Source organism: Malus domestica, chromosome 10, assembly GCF_042453785.1.
Source record: "Malus domestica chromosome 10, GDT2T_hap1".
Taxonomy (NCBI): domain Eukaryota; kingdom Viridiplantae; phylum Streptophyta; class Magnoliopsida; order Rosales; family Rosaceae; genus Malus; species Malus domestica.
In genome coordinates this window covers 33,412,460-33,426,872 of record NC_091670.1, presented here as the reverse complement: position 1 = coordinate 33,426,872, position 14,413 = coordinate 33,412,460, and the positions used below count along the sequence as shown (strand labels likewise).

The 14,413-nt window shown below is 42.9% G+C and overlaps 1 protein-coding gene and 1 pseudogene across 1 annotated transcript; one reads left to right on the top strand and one right to left on the bottom strand.

Moving 5' to 3' along the window:
• The first annotated feature begins 463 nt into the window (after window positions 1–463).
• On the top strand, window positions 464–12,089 carry LOC103415767 (ent-kaurene synthase-like 1). The gene is made up of 10 exons (XM_070806362.1): window positions 464–558; window positions 1,057–1,274; window positions 1,373–1,493; window positions 1,580–1,677; window positions 1,759–1,982; window positions 10,424–10,527; window positions 10,685–10,900; window positions 11,034–11,175; window positions 11,457–11,702; window positions 11,787–12,089. Exons 1-10 carry the CDS (start codon window positions 464–466, stop codon window positions 12,087–12,089), a joined length of 1,767 nt encoding a protein of 588 aa, XP_070662463.1.
• A 127-nt stretch (window positions 12,090–12,216) lies between these two features.
• LOC103415765 (UDP-glycosyltransferase 88F4-like) lies at window positions 12,217–13,534 on the bottom strand (annotated as a pseudogene).
• Window positions 13,535–14,413: the final 879 nt, after the last annotated feature.

Sequence of the window (14,413 nt, the reverse complement as noted above, 5' to 3'; positions counted from 1 at the left end):
GAGTTTTGAGGGGACTACACTAAGAATAAGGGAGATGTTCGACAAGATTGATCTCTCGGTTTCCTCATACGACACAGCTTGGGTAGCAATGGTCCCTTCTCCGAATTCCCCAAAGTACCCGTTTTTCCCCGAATGCGTAAACTGGTTATTGTGTAATCAACTCCGTGATGGCTCATGGTGTCCTTCTAATTTGTATCCCTTGTTCACGAAAGACGCTCTCTTATCTACCTTAGCATGCATCCTCGCACTGAAACAGTGGAATGTTGGGAAGAACAAATTAACAAGGGTATAACCGTTGTTCTTGGTTTCTTGCTAAGTTTCCTCCTTTTATGTTCTATAAATGAACACCTTATAGAACATCCATCTTGTTCTTTTAGGGCTACACTTTATCGAATCAAATTTAGCTTCAGCTGCTGATGAAGAACAACAATCCCCTGTTGGATTTAATATATTATTTCCTGCGATGATTGAATCTGCAACGAATTTGAAGATGAACCTTCCCTTCGGTGGACCAACGCTAGATGCTTTATTTCACAGAAGAGACTTTGAGCTGAAAAGGTATGTTTTCATTTTGTTTTCTTTTCTTGTTTTAAGTTCGGTTCCATCTTGTAGTAATTTATTTATTATTATATCGTGCTATCATTAAGCAAGTGACCCCATTGAGCTCACCGTTTTAGATGTGGCTTTGGCTTTGTTTATTAGAACCTCACGAAGTGTTCATCATGGATGTTCGCAATATAATCAGTTCATATGCGAGTCAGAAAAATAGAAATGCATTGGAAAAGGGAAGAAATATTTTTTTTTGTAGGCTAGGGTTCAGGAAACAGAAAACCGAAGCTCTCATACCATGTAGAATTGTAAAGTATTGATTCAATTAATATCACAATGGTACAAATATATACTAGTCAAGCGCCTTGTTGTACAAGTAAGCCTAAGCCCATGGGAATTTACAAAACCTAACCCCAACAGAATCCTAACCGGATTCTCCTATACTAACAGTTTTGCATCCAAAATTATTCTAATTGAAGATCTCTGCTCCAAAATGTTATTATTTAGAGGTTATGCGAGCAACTCAGAGGGGTGGAGAGCGTTCTTAGCATATATTTCAGAAGGATTTGGAAGCTCGCAGGACTGGGAGCTGGTCATGAAGTATCAAAGGAGGAATGGATCTTTGTTTAATTCGCCAGCAACCACCGCCTCTGCTTTTACTCACCTTAAGAATGCTGATTGTCTTAAGTACCTACGCACACTCTTAGAAAAGTTTGGGAACGCAGGTTTCGTACTAAATATTTTCCATTAATTTTTTAGGTGAATTTATTTACTATACTACATCAGGATAAAGCTTCCAATGTTTTAAACCTACCCTTTTCAGTTCCAACGGTTTATCCTCTACATAAACATGTCCGTCTTTCTATGGTTGCCAGTCTTGAAAGTTTGGGTGTTGATCGACATTTCAGGGAGGAAATTAGAAGTGTACTGGATGAAACATACAGGTAATTTTTGCCATATATGTATACCCCAGTTTCGAGATTTTATTAGTTTTCATCCATGGGGAAGCATGACATTAGCCAACAAACAGATGCTGGCTGCAGGGTGATGAAGATATATTTTCAGATGCTGCCACTTGTGCAATGGCATTTCGACTCTTACGTGTGAATGGATATGATGTTTCTGCAGGTATTTTCAATTTTGGGTACCTTGTCTTTCATGACTTTGTTTTGGCAAAAACAAATGCAACTGATTTATGCTGTCTTTTAGATCCATTAACTCAATATTCAGAAGATCGTTTCTTCAATTCCCTTGGAGGGTATATGATGAACATCGGTGATGCCTTAGAATTGTTTAGGGCTTCAGAAACCATCATACATCCAGATGAATCCGTTCTAGAGAAACAACATTACTGGACGAGTCATTTTCTGAAACAGGAGTTATCCAATACTTTAATTCAGGGTCATAGACTGAATAAGCATATCGGCCTAGAGGTAGCTTTCTGTGATAGACCTATCTTATTTATCTGGTGCCTTTAATTTCTTATATTCTCAAGATAGTTCATAAAATAAAGCAATTTTTTATTGTTTTCAGGTGGATACAACAACAACAACAACAACAACAACAAAGCCTTTTCCCACTAAGTGGGGTCGGCTATATGAATCCTAGAACGCCATTGCGCTCGGTTTTGTGTCATGTCCTCCGTTAGATCCAAGTACTCTAAGTCTTTTCTTAGAGTCTCTTCCAAAGTTTTCCTAGGTCTTCCTCTACCCCTTCGGCCCTGAACCTCTGTCCCGTAGTCACATCATCGAACCGGAGCGTCAGTCGGCCTTCTTTGCACATGTCCAAATCACCGGAGCCGATTTTCTCTCATCTTTCCTACAATTTCGGCTACTCCTACTTTACCTCGGATATCCTCATTCCCTTTCTTATCCTTTCTCGTGTGCCCACACATCCCACAAAGCATCCTCATCTCCGCTACACCCATTTTGTGTACGTGTTGATGCTTCACCGCCCAACATTCTGTGCCATACAACATCGCTGGCCTTATTGCCGTCCTATAAAATTTTCCCTTGAGCTTCAGTGGCCTACGACGGTCACACAACACGCCGGATGCACTCTTACACTTCATCCATCCAGCTCGTATTCTATGGTTGAGATCTCCATCTAATTCTCTGTTCTCTTGCAAGATAGATCCTAGGTAGCGAAAACGGTCGCTTTTTGTGATCTTCGCTAGATTGCTCCGGTCATTAGTGTGGATAAGTATATAAATGGATAGAGATAGGAAAGCAAACACAAGATGTACGTGGTTCACCCAGATTGGCTACGTCCACGGAATAGAAGAGTTCTCATTAATTGTGAAGGGTTTACACAAGTACATAGGTTCAAGCTCTCCTTTAGTGAGTACAAGCGAATGATTTAGTACAAATGACATTAGGAAATATTGTGGGAGAATGATCTCGTAATCACGAAACTTCTAAGTATCGGAGTGTGGTGTCGTCTTGACTTGCCTTATCTGTCTCATAGGTAGATGTGGCATCTTCTCTGGAAGTACTCTTCCTCCATCCAGGGGTGGTATCTTTAACTGGTGGAGATGCAGAAGGTAATGTATCAATTTCACTTAAAGCTTACTTGTAGTTTCAAGCTTGGTCAAGCGCAATACAAACCATGTAGTAGGAGTCCCCCATGTCGCCGAGCTAGGGGGTCTGCTGAAAGAGGTGACAGACAAGGTAAGCAATCAGAGCTCCGACTGATTGTTCACCTTCTCCCCATCTTGCAGCAGCATGAAGGATAAAGAGAAGAAAAATGAGAAGAGATGATATGAGATACTTTTGCTTTTGAAGAAGTAACTTTCCACAGGCTTATTCTTGAACTGAGCTGGAGGGTTTTCTGGTTTCCTCCAGAGTATAAGGCCGACTGAAGAATTTGAGGGTCAAAACAAGTCCATCAAATCTAGAGTACGTTCCACCCTGCTGATATGGGATACTTTTGCTTTTGACAGAGTAATGGATGTATCGGCACGTGTGCTGTTACGCTTGTCTCCACATGCTTCCTTGTATCCTTCGCACTTGCCCTATCTGTTCCTCAAGCAGATGCGGAATCTTCCCTGGAAACATAAGATGTTGAAGATGAGTACTCGAGAGCAATGCCAGGTAAGTAATCAGGTAAGGGGTTCCAGGCAGTCAGTTCCTAGCTGAAAGCTTGATTCCAAATGCTGACTGATTGCTCTCTTTCTCCTTGTCTTGCAGGTAAAAACAAGGCCAAAGGAAAAGACAGGGAAAAAGCATGATATGGGATACTCTTGCTTTTAACCCTGATGATATGAGATATTCTTGCTCTAGTATAGCTTGTTTGCAGAGGTATTATCGGGGGGAAAGAAAGCTGAATATTTCGAAAGGCTTCGTTGGGAGTGCCCTCTCAGATATGATGAAGGGTTAAGCATTTTTGCAGGTCTGCCTGTCCGTTGGGGATGGAGGTCGACATATATAGGAGTCTCCCTAACAACAAGTAGTAATGCTATTCATTTACCCTGCTTGGTCATAGCACGGTAGTGGGAGCTGCCAGTTTCACATGTTTTAACTCTGTTAGAGCACTTTGAAAAAGTGGTCTGTGGTATCTGGCTCTCGAGATTCGGAGAACGATGCCTCTTCGATTTTTGAGAAAGCAATCATGCTGGGGGTCTGGCTCTCGAGATTCGGAGAGCAGTGTCTCTTCGATTTTTGAGGAAGTAATCATGTTGGGAGTCTGGCTCTCGAGATTCGGAGGGCGATGCCTCTTCGATTTTGGAGCAAGCAATCCTGTTGGGAGTGTTGTCTCGAATGTGAGTAAAGGTTGGGCATGTTTGCTAGTCTACCTTGCCCCGAAGCACAAAGGTTGACACACAGGGACTTTCCAATTATCTAGCAATGGTACTGTTCCTTTACCCTTGTGGGTAATAATATGGTAGCTAGACCTTCAAAATTTATGTGTCTAAACTTTGTTAGTGTTGTTTCTTTGCTATTCTTTTACCTTTCTTGGTCAGAGCGATGTAGTGGGAGCTGCAAGCTTCACGTGCTCAACTTTGGCAGAGAACTTTGGTAAAGTTATCTGTGGTACCCATGAGCTATTGTTGCGTGTGGGAAGTGGGTGATTGAACAGTAAGATTCATGTGCTTTCTACTTCACCAGAAGTCTTCGACAGAATGCCCATAATTTCTGCAAAGCTGAGTGTGCGTGTGACAGGTGCTGACAAGGCTAGAATAGTAGATGCCTCTTCGATTTCTGAGATCGGCTCTCGTGGTCTCTGAGCAGCCCAGCTTTTGAGAAAGCGAGCACCTCTTCAATTGATTCGGAGAACGATGCCTTATCGATTTTTGAGAAAGCAATCATGCTGGGGGTCTGGCTCTCGAAGATTCGGGGAGCAGTGTCTCTTCGATTTTTGAGAAAGTAATCATGTTGGGAGTCTGGCTCTCGAGATTCGGAGGGCGGTGCCTCTTCGATTTTGGAGCAAGCAATCTTGTTGGGAGTGTTTTCTCGAATGTGAGTAAAGGTTGGGCATGTTTGCTAGTCTACCTTGCCACGAAGCACAGAGGTTGACACACAGGGACTTTCCAATTATCCAGCAATGGTACTGTTCCTTTACCCTCTCTTCGATTTTTAAGAAAATAGTCATGTTGGGAGTCTGGCTCTCGAGATTCGGAGGACGATGCCTCTTCGATTTTGGAGCAAGCAATCTTATTGGGAGTGTTTTCTCGAATGTGAGTAAAGGTTGGGCATGTTTGCTAGTCTACCTTGCCACGAAGCACAGAGGTTGACACACAGGGACTTTCCAATTATCCAGCAGTGGTACTGTTCCTTTACCCTTGTGGGTAATAATATGGTAGCTAGACCTTCAAAATTTATGGGTCTAAACTTTGTTAGTGCTGTTTCTTTGCTATTCTTTTACCCTTCTTGGTCAGAGCGATGTAGTGGGAGCTGCAAGCTTCACGTGCTCAACTTTGGCAGAGAACTTTGGCAAAGTTATCTGTGTTACCCATGAGCTATTGTTGCGTGTGGGAAGTGGGTGATTGAACAGTAAGATTCATGTGTTTTCTACTTCCCCAGAAGTCTTCGACAGAATGCCCATAATTTCCGCAAAGCTGAGTGTGCGTGTGACAGGTGCTGACAAGGCTGGAAAAGTAGGTGCCTCTTCGATTTCTGAGATCGGTCCTCGTGGTCTCTGGGGAGCCTAGCTTTTGAGAAAGCGAGCGCCTCTTCGATTTCTGAGATCGGCCTTCGTGGTCTTTGAGCAGCCCAACTTTTGAGAAAGCAAACGCCTCTTCGATTTCTGAGATCAACCCTCGTGATCTCTAAGCAGCCCAGCTTTTGAGAAAGCAAACGCCTCTTCGATTTCTGAGCAGGCGCCTCTTCGATTTCTGAAGCTCCGTCGAGTGCAGATTTTTTATAGGGGCTGGCATTAAGTTCCAAAGCACACTTGAATCTCCACCAGTAGAAGCTTCATTCTTGCACTTCTAAGATCTTGATTTGTCCGACCTCTTCTCTCTTCAACACCTTTGAAAATGTCTGGCTCCTCCGACCGTCGTTTTGACTTGAACCTTGTTGAAGAGGCAGCCCCGCCTTCTCCAGACAACATATGGCGCCCATCCTTCGTCTCCTCTACTGGTCCTCTTACCGTTGGGGATTCCGTGATGAAGAATGATATGACCGCTGCGGTGGTGGCCAGGAACCTTCTCACTCCCAAAGATAACAGACTACTTTCCAAACGGTCTGATGAGTTAGCTGTTAAGGATTCGCTGGCTCTCAGTGTTCAGTGTGCAGGTTCTGTGTCTAATATGGCCCAACGCCTATTTGCTCGAACCTGCCAAGTTGAATCATTGGCGGCTGAAGTGATGAGTCTCAAACAGGAGATTAGAGGGCTCAAGCATGAGAATAAACAGTTGCACCGGCTCGCACATGACTATGCTACAAACATGAAGAGGAAGCTTGACCAGATGAAGGAAACTGATGGTCAGGTTTTACTTGATCATCAGAGATTTGTGGGTTTGTTCCAAAGGCATTTATTGCCTTCGTCTTCTAGGGCTGTACCGCGTAATGAAGCTCCGAATGATCAACCTCTGATGCCTCCTCCTTCTAGGGTTCTGTCCAGTACTGAGGCTCCAAATGATCCCCCTCCGGTGCCTTCTCTTTCTGGGGCTCTACCGACTGCTGAGACTTCTCCTAAGCAACCTTTGTGAAGGCTCCCTCTTGTGTGTTTATTTTGACTCATGTATATGTACATATTTGTAGCTTATCGGGGATATCAATAAATAAGCTTTCCTTCATTTCAACGTATTGTGTTAAATACACCAAAGCCTTCTTCGCTAAGTTCTTTGAATTTTCTTTTGTTGAAGCTTGTATGTTGAAGCTTTCTGAGTGGAGCATGTAGGTTGGGGTAGTGTTCCCTTAATTTCCCGAGTGAGGAAAACTTCTCGGTTGGAGACTTGGAAAATCCAAGTCACTGAGTGGGATCGGCTATATGAATCTTAGAACGCCATTGTGCTCGATCCTGAGTCATGTCCTTCGTTAGATCCAAGTACTCTAAGTCTTTTCTTAGAGTCTCTTCCAAAGTTTTCCTAGGTCTTCCTCTACCCCTTCGGCCCTGAACCTCTGTCCCATAGTCGCATATTCTAATCGGAGCGTCAGTAGGCCTTCTTTGCACATGTCCAAACCACCGTAACCGATTTTCTCTCATCTTTCCTTCAATTTCGGCTACTCCTACTTTACCCCGGATATCCTCATTCCTAATCTTATCCTTTCTCGTGTGCCCACACATCCAACGAAGCATCCTCATCTCCGCTACACCCATTTTGTGTACGTGTTGATGTTTCACCGCCCAACATTCTGTGCCATACAGCATCGCCGGCCTTATTGCCGTCCTATAAAATTTTCCCTTGAGCTTCAGTGGCATACGGCGGTCACACAGTACGCCGGATGCACTCTTCCACTTCATCCATCCAGCTTGTATTCTGTGGTTGAGATCTCCATCTAATTCTCCGTTCTTTTGCAAGATAGATCCTAGGTAACGAAAACGGTCGCTCTTTGGTATTTCTTGATCTCCGATCCTCACTCCTAACTCGTTTTGGGCTCCATTTGCACTGAACTTGCACTCCATATATTCTGTCTTTGATCGGCTTAGGCGAAGACCTTTAGATTCCAACACTTCTCTCCAAAGGTTAAGCTTTGCATTTACCCCTTCCTGAGTTTCATCTATCAACACTATATCGTTTGTGAAAAGCATACACCAAGGAATATCATCTTGAATATGTCCTGTTAACTCATCCATTACCAACGCAAAAAGGTAAGGACTTAAGGATGAGCCTTGATGTAATCCTACAGTTATGGGAAAGCTTTCGGTTTGTCCTTCATGAGTTCTTACGGCAGTCTTTGCTCCTTCATACATATCCTTTATAGCTTGGATATATGCTGCTCGTACTCCTTTCTTCTCTAAAATCCTCCAAAGAATGTCTCTTGGGACCCTATCATACGCTTTTTCCAAATCTATAAAGACCATGTGTAAATCCTTTTTCCCATCTCTATATCTTTCCATCAATCTTCGTAAGAGATAGATTGCCTCCATGGTTGAGCGCCCTGGCATGAACCCGAATTGGTTGTCCGAAACCCGTGTCTCTTACCTCAATCTATGCTCAATGACTCTCTCCCAGAGCTTCATTGTATGACTCATTAGCTTAATACCCCTATAGTTCATGCAATTTTGTACGTCGCCCTTATTCTTGTAGATAGGCACCAAAGTGCTCGTTCGCCACTCATTTGGCATCTTCTTCGTTTTCAAAATCCTATTGAAAAGGTCAGTGAGCCATGATATACCTGTCTCTCCCAAAAGTTTCCACACTTCGATTGGTATATTGTCTGGGCCTATTGCTTTTTTATGCTTCATCTTCTTCAAAGCTACAACCACTTCTTCCTTCCGGATTCTACGATAAAAAGAGTAGTTTCTACACTCTTCTGAGTTACTCAACTCCCCTAAAGAAGCACTCATTTCATGTCCTTCATTGAAAAGATTATGAAAATAACCTCTCAATCTGTCTTTAACCGCGTTCTCTGTAGCAAGAACCTTTCCATCCTCATCCTTGATGCACCTCACTTGGTTTAGGTCCCTTGTCTTCTTTTCCCTTACTCTAGATAGTTTATAGATATCCAACTCTCCTTCTTTGGTATCTAGTCGTTTATACATATCGTCGTAAGCCGCTAACTTAGCTTCTCTGACAGCTTTCTTCGCCTCTTGCTTCGCTTTTCTATACCTTTCACCATTTTCATCGGTCCTCTCCTTGTATAAGGCTTTACAACATTCCTTCTTAGCCTTCACCTTTGTTTGTACCTCCTCATTCCACCACCAAGATTCCTTTTGGTGTGGGGCAAAGCCCTTGGACTCTCCTAATACCTCTTTTGCTACTTTTCGGATACAACTAGCCATGGAATCCCACATTTGGCTAGCTTCCCCCTCTCTATCCCACACACATTGGGTGATTACCTTCTCTTTGAAAATGACTTGTTTTTCTTCTTTTAGATTCCACCATCTAGTCCTTGGGCACTTCCAAGTCTTGTTCTTTTGTCTTACTCTTTTGATATGTACATCCATCACCAACAAGCGATGTTGATTAGCCACGCTCTCTCCTGGTATAACTTTGCAATCCTTACAAGTTATACGATCCCCTTTCCTCATTAGAAGAAAATCTATTTGTGTTTTTGACGACCCACTCTTGTAGGTGATCACATGTTCTTCTCTCTTCTTAAAGAAGGTGTTGGCTAAGAAGAGATCATATGCCATTGCAAAATCCAAGATAGCTTCCCCATCCTCGTTTCTCTCCCCAAAACCATGGCCACCATGAAAACCTCCATAGTTGCCTGTCTCCCTGCCCACGTGTCCATTTAAATCTCCTCCTATAAATAACTTCTCCGTCTGAGCAATTCCTTGCACCAAGTCTCCAAGATCTTCCCAAAATTTCTCCTTCGAACTCGTATCCAACCCTACTTGAGGTGCGTACACACTAATCACATTGATAAGTTCTTGTCCTATTACAATCTTGATTGCCATGATTCTATCTCCTACCCTCTTGACATCTACAACATCTTGTACCAAGGTCTTGTCCACGATGATGCCAACACCGTTTCTCGTTCTATTTGTGCTCGAATACCAAAGTTTAAACCCTGAGTTTTCTAGATCCTTTGCCTTACTACCAACCCACTTAGTTTCTTGTAGGCACATAATATTTATCCTTCTCCTCACCATAACTTCCACTACTTCCATAGATTTTCCCGTTAAGGTTCCTATATTCCACGTTCCTAAACGCATTTTGCTCTCTTGAACTCTACCCTTCTGTCCTAGCTTCTTCACCATCCCCCGTCTAATAGGATCAAAGTACTTCTTTTGTGTGTCCCGGGTAAAGTTGATAGGAGCATATGCTCCCAAACAACTTTGAGTGGAGTCGTTCGAAAAGAAGTTTCTATAGCCCCCTTGCTCATTTAACACTGCATCCGGGTGCCGATGGAGATACAGCGACCCTTGCTCACTTATCACTGTGCTTGGGCCACACAGCGCGCCACTTACGGGTGACGCCCTAGCTTTAGCGCGATTTTGTTCTGGATTCATTTTCATAAGGATTCGACGTGATCATGAAGTGCCGGCTGTCGACTACCTGACGCCCTATTGTTTTCAGGTGGATGATGCTCTTAAAATTCCTCGTTACGCAATTTTGGGTCGGTTGTCAACCAGGACAGCTATAAAATATTACAACACAGACAGTACAAGGATTTTAAAATCTTATTATCGGTAAACTTCTAGTATTTTCTTCGACAGCACCTCTTCTTCCTTTTCGCTTCTTTTAAGAAGAATTTGATTTGTTTTGAATTATTCTGAAGGACCAGTGCATATAACTTATTATTCCTTGCGCTCGTCTTAGGTTAGTTGTTTGAATATTGGAAATGAAGATTTCCTAAAGCTGGCTGTGGATGACTTCAATAATTGCCAATCTATACACCGTGAAGAACTCAACCATTTTACTAGGTACGTACAGTACTCTCTCTCCCAAGCCGAGCTTCTTGTTACTAGAGTTTCCACCTGATCTTTATTTTTTGTAAGTGAAGGAGAGTGCAGTACCTAAGCAGGTCGTTTGAGGAGTACAGAATAATCTAATTTATTTTTTGTGATTTTACCTAAGCAGGTGGGTTGAGGAGTACAGATTAGACAAGCTAAAATTTGCTAGGCAGAAGCAGGCATACTCTTACTTCTCGGCTGCTGCAACCCTTTTTCCTCCCGAACTATCAGATGCACGCATATCATGGGCCAAAAATGGCGTCCTTGCGACTGTGGTCGATGATTTCTTTGACGTTGGAGGTTCCGAAAAGGAACTGATAAACCTCATACAATTGGTTGAGAAGTATGTTTCCTTTTCCCATTTGTATCTTATTTCTGTTGGACCCATTTTTGGGCAACAATTCCCGCTTGTGCTCGTAGTCATTGTTAGTTGTTTCTGACATGATGGTCTTAATTTTCATGTATTTGGGCTTCAGGTGGGATGTGAATGTGAGTGTTGATTGTTGTTCCGAGAATGTTGAAATTATATTTTCAGCACTCAAGAACACAATCAACGAGATTGGAGCCAGGGCATTCACGCGGCAAGGACGCAGTGTGACAAGTCATGTGATAGAGATTGTAAGTTGAAATATTTTAATTTGTCCTTGTCATTGTTGTTTCGATTCATATAAAATGTTTTTTCTTAGAGCACTAGCTGTCTCCTGAACTACTTAAAATGTTTCAAGTACTTCACTTTCACGAAGTGTCTTACAATAACCCGAACACTCCCTTAACATTGATTCTGATGGTACTTTATCGTGACTGTCTAGTCGATGATAAGACCGTTATTTGAGTTTTCTATTCATTGACTTCATGAAAAGAGAGTAAAGGGATGAAATGAGCTCTGTTTGATTTTCCAGTGGTTGGATTTGATCAAGTCTATGTTCAAGGAAGCCGAGTGGTTGAGAAACAAGTCAGTTCCAACAATGGAGGAGTATATGGAAAATGCATACGTATCAATTGGCTTGGGACCAATTGTCCTTCCTGCTCTCTATTTGGTTGGGCCTAAGCTTTCAGAGGAGGCTGTTGGCAGTTCCGAATTCCATCATCTGTATCGACTTATGAGCACTGCTGGGCGCCTTCTCAATGATATCCAAGGGTTTAAGGTAGACAACATCCCCCCATTCTCCTATAAAAGTAATAGTATCCCATCTAAAATTGTTAACTCTTAACTCTTGGCTACGTTGCAGAGAGAATCTGCAGAAAGGAAGCTAAATGCTGTGTCCTTGGCCATGATTCATGGCAGCGGTGTTACTGAGGAAGAGGCCATTAGCGAGATGAAGAATGTAATAGTCAGTAAGAGAAGAGAATTGCTAAGATTAGTTTTGCTTGAGAAGGGTAGCGTAGTTCCGAGAGCTTGCAAAGATTTGTTTTGGAACATGAGCAAAGTGCTGCACCTGTTTTACGCTAAGCATGATGGATTCACAGCACATGATATGATGAAGACGGCATACGCAGTAATAGAAGAACCCATCCTTCTCAGTGAACTGTAACTTTTGGCATGTGTAATAGAGCTACAAATAACTGTCTTCTACAAGTTTGCATCTTTTTTTCTGAGATAATATAAGTTTTCATTTATATAATTTTTACCAAATCCAAATGCAGATTCAGAAAACTTGCTTATCCAATGCTATTAACAAAGTTAACTAAGTTTCAAGTCTACGAACCAGTCTCTCCCAAAGCAGCCATTGCCATCTCTGCATTTGCTTGCTCCTTTCTCTAAGAGCTCTCCCTCCTTCCGACTCCATCAACTCCCTCACTTTCCTCTCCAATTCGTCCCCGCTCAGGAATCCATCTTCCTCTCTCTGCTCCACCCCGGTCGCTATTTCCATGTCCTTCACCAGATTATTCCTGTCCAGATGCTGCTCCGCGTACAGTGGCCAATCAATCAATGGTACGCCGGAAACCACCGCTTCGAGCACCTAGTTCGGGCCACAATGTGTCACAAACCCACACACCGATTCCTTCTTCAACACCGCTGCTTGCGGAGCCCATGACTTCACCACCATGCCCCTGTCATTGGTCCTTTCCAAGAACCCTTCAGGCAACAGACCCTCCAAATCAAAGTCGTTGTCAACTCCATGAAGCTGCTTTGTTTTCACATCTGCCGGCGGCTTCTTCACCACCCACAGAAACCTCTTCCCATCCCATTTGTCTCCAACCCTTTTGCTATCTCCTTCAGTTGAATCAGCGAGAATGATCCTCTGCTTCCGAAACAAAGAAACATCACGCTTCAACTTTGCTGCTTATCTAGCCACTAGAGGCAGTCCTCCTCCACCTCGGTGGCAACATTACCAGATTGTTTTTCTTTTTCGATGAAGGATCCAATGCAGTATACAGGTGGAGTGGGGCGATCAGAAACGCACAGACCTTGAACTATAGCCTTTTAGGGTGGAAGTGGGCTCGAGCTCTTCAAATGTGTTGTCAATGATTCCGTCGGATTTGAGAAGATGTGAGCAGAGGTAGAGCATGTCGTCCCAGTAAGCAGGGCGGTCTCGGTCGAGCATTGGCTGGACATTTGGATGTCCTTCAGAGGGGACTTTAATCAGGGGATTACGAAAACAGTGTCGGTGAGGTCCTTGAAACTCTTGGTGGTTTGTTCATGGAGTTAAGTGAAGTACAAGAAAGCCGCAAGAGCTGCTGAACCAGAAGTGTAGAAGTAGTAGGTGGGAAGGTGCAGTTCCTTTGCTATGGGAAGCGCAGACGTGGAGAAGAAGTTGATGATCAAGCGCGAATGGGGAGTGCTTAGAACCGTGGTTGATGATTTTGCTGACATTGGAGGTTCCGAAGAGGAAAACGTAAACCTGATGATACAATTGATTGAGAAGTATGCTTCCCTTTTCCCGTTCATTTCCCATCTCCATTAGATCCATTGTTGGTAAAAAATTTCTGCTTGTGCTCCTGATTTTGACTTTCCTGCATGTAAATGTGAATGTGATTCACTTTCCCATCTCCATTGATCGATTGTTGGTCCTAAAGTTCCTTGTATTTGAAACCTCAAGTGTGTGAGCGTCGATTGTTGTTCTGAGCACGTTGAGATAATATTTTCAGCACTTAAGAATGTGATCAATAAGATTGTAGCCAAGGCATTGGCACGGCCGCACCGTGACAAGTCATTTAATTGGGATTGTAAGCCGAAATCTTTTAAATTGTTCTAACAAGGGAATCTAAGGCTTGTTCTGGTTTGCTATGTAAGAAATACTTACGTTCGTAAACAGGATAGAAATGCTTTTATTAGAAGCATGTTGAAATTAGTATTGAAAATCCAAGTGATTTTTGAAAAAGGACTTGGAAGTACTTAGTGCTTATGACTCAAAGTACTTTTAGGTTTTTCTTGTCGAAACGTAAACTACCTTTGTTGGCCGACCCACAAGGCCTTTTTAGGGAGATAGAGAGAAAGTGAGATGTGACTCATAAAACAATAATAAATTGAACACATTTCTGTAAGGACATGCTAGAAACGGGTCGGGCTGGGGGCCCGTTCACTCCTATTTTAAGAATCGCCCCGCCCCAATAAATTCATATACCCGCCCCGCCCCGTCCCGTTTGGTGTTCTGAAATTTTGGACCCGTCTCTTACCCGCCCCAAATTGCGGGTACCTGCCCCGACCTGCGGGGTCCTGGACCCCCCACCCCTAGATCCCACAAGTTGCAGGAGAAAAGATTCGGAGGCGCCTGGCAACAAGATTCCATGTATAAACTAACAAATTTGGAAGGATAAGCGTATACCCAAAAAAAAAAAAAAAAAAAAAAAAAAAACTCAATATCAGTTAAATTTTTTAAATTATATTAAAAATAAGTTAATTCCTTAAATTCAA

What these genes read in the sequence shown, in the direction of transcription:
- LOC103415767 (XM_070806362.1), top strand. Translation starts at nt 464, where the DNA reads ATGATTGAATCTGCAACGAATTTGAAGATGAACCTTCCCTTCGGTGGA. An exon ending in AGAGACTTTGAGCTGAAAAG is followed by an intron (nt 559 to 1,056) that starts GTATGTTTTCAT and finishes GTTATTATTTAG; the next exon opens with AGGTTATGCGAGCAACTCAG. An exon ending in CAAGTCATGTGATAGAGATT is followed by an intron (nt 11,176 to 11,456) that starts GTAAGTTGAAAT and finishes TTGATTTTCCAG; the next exon opens with TGGTTGGATTTGATCAAGTC.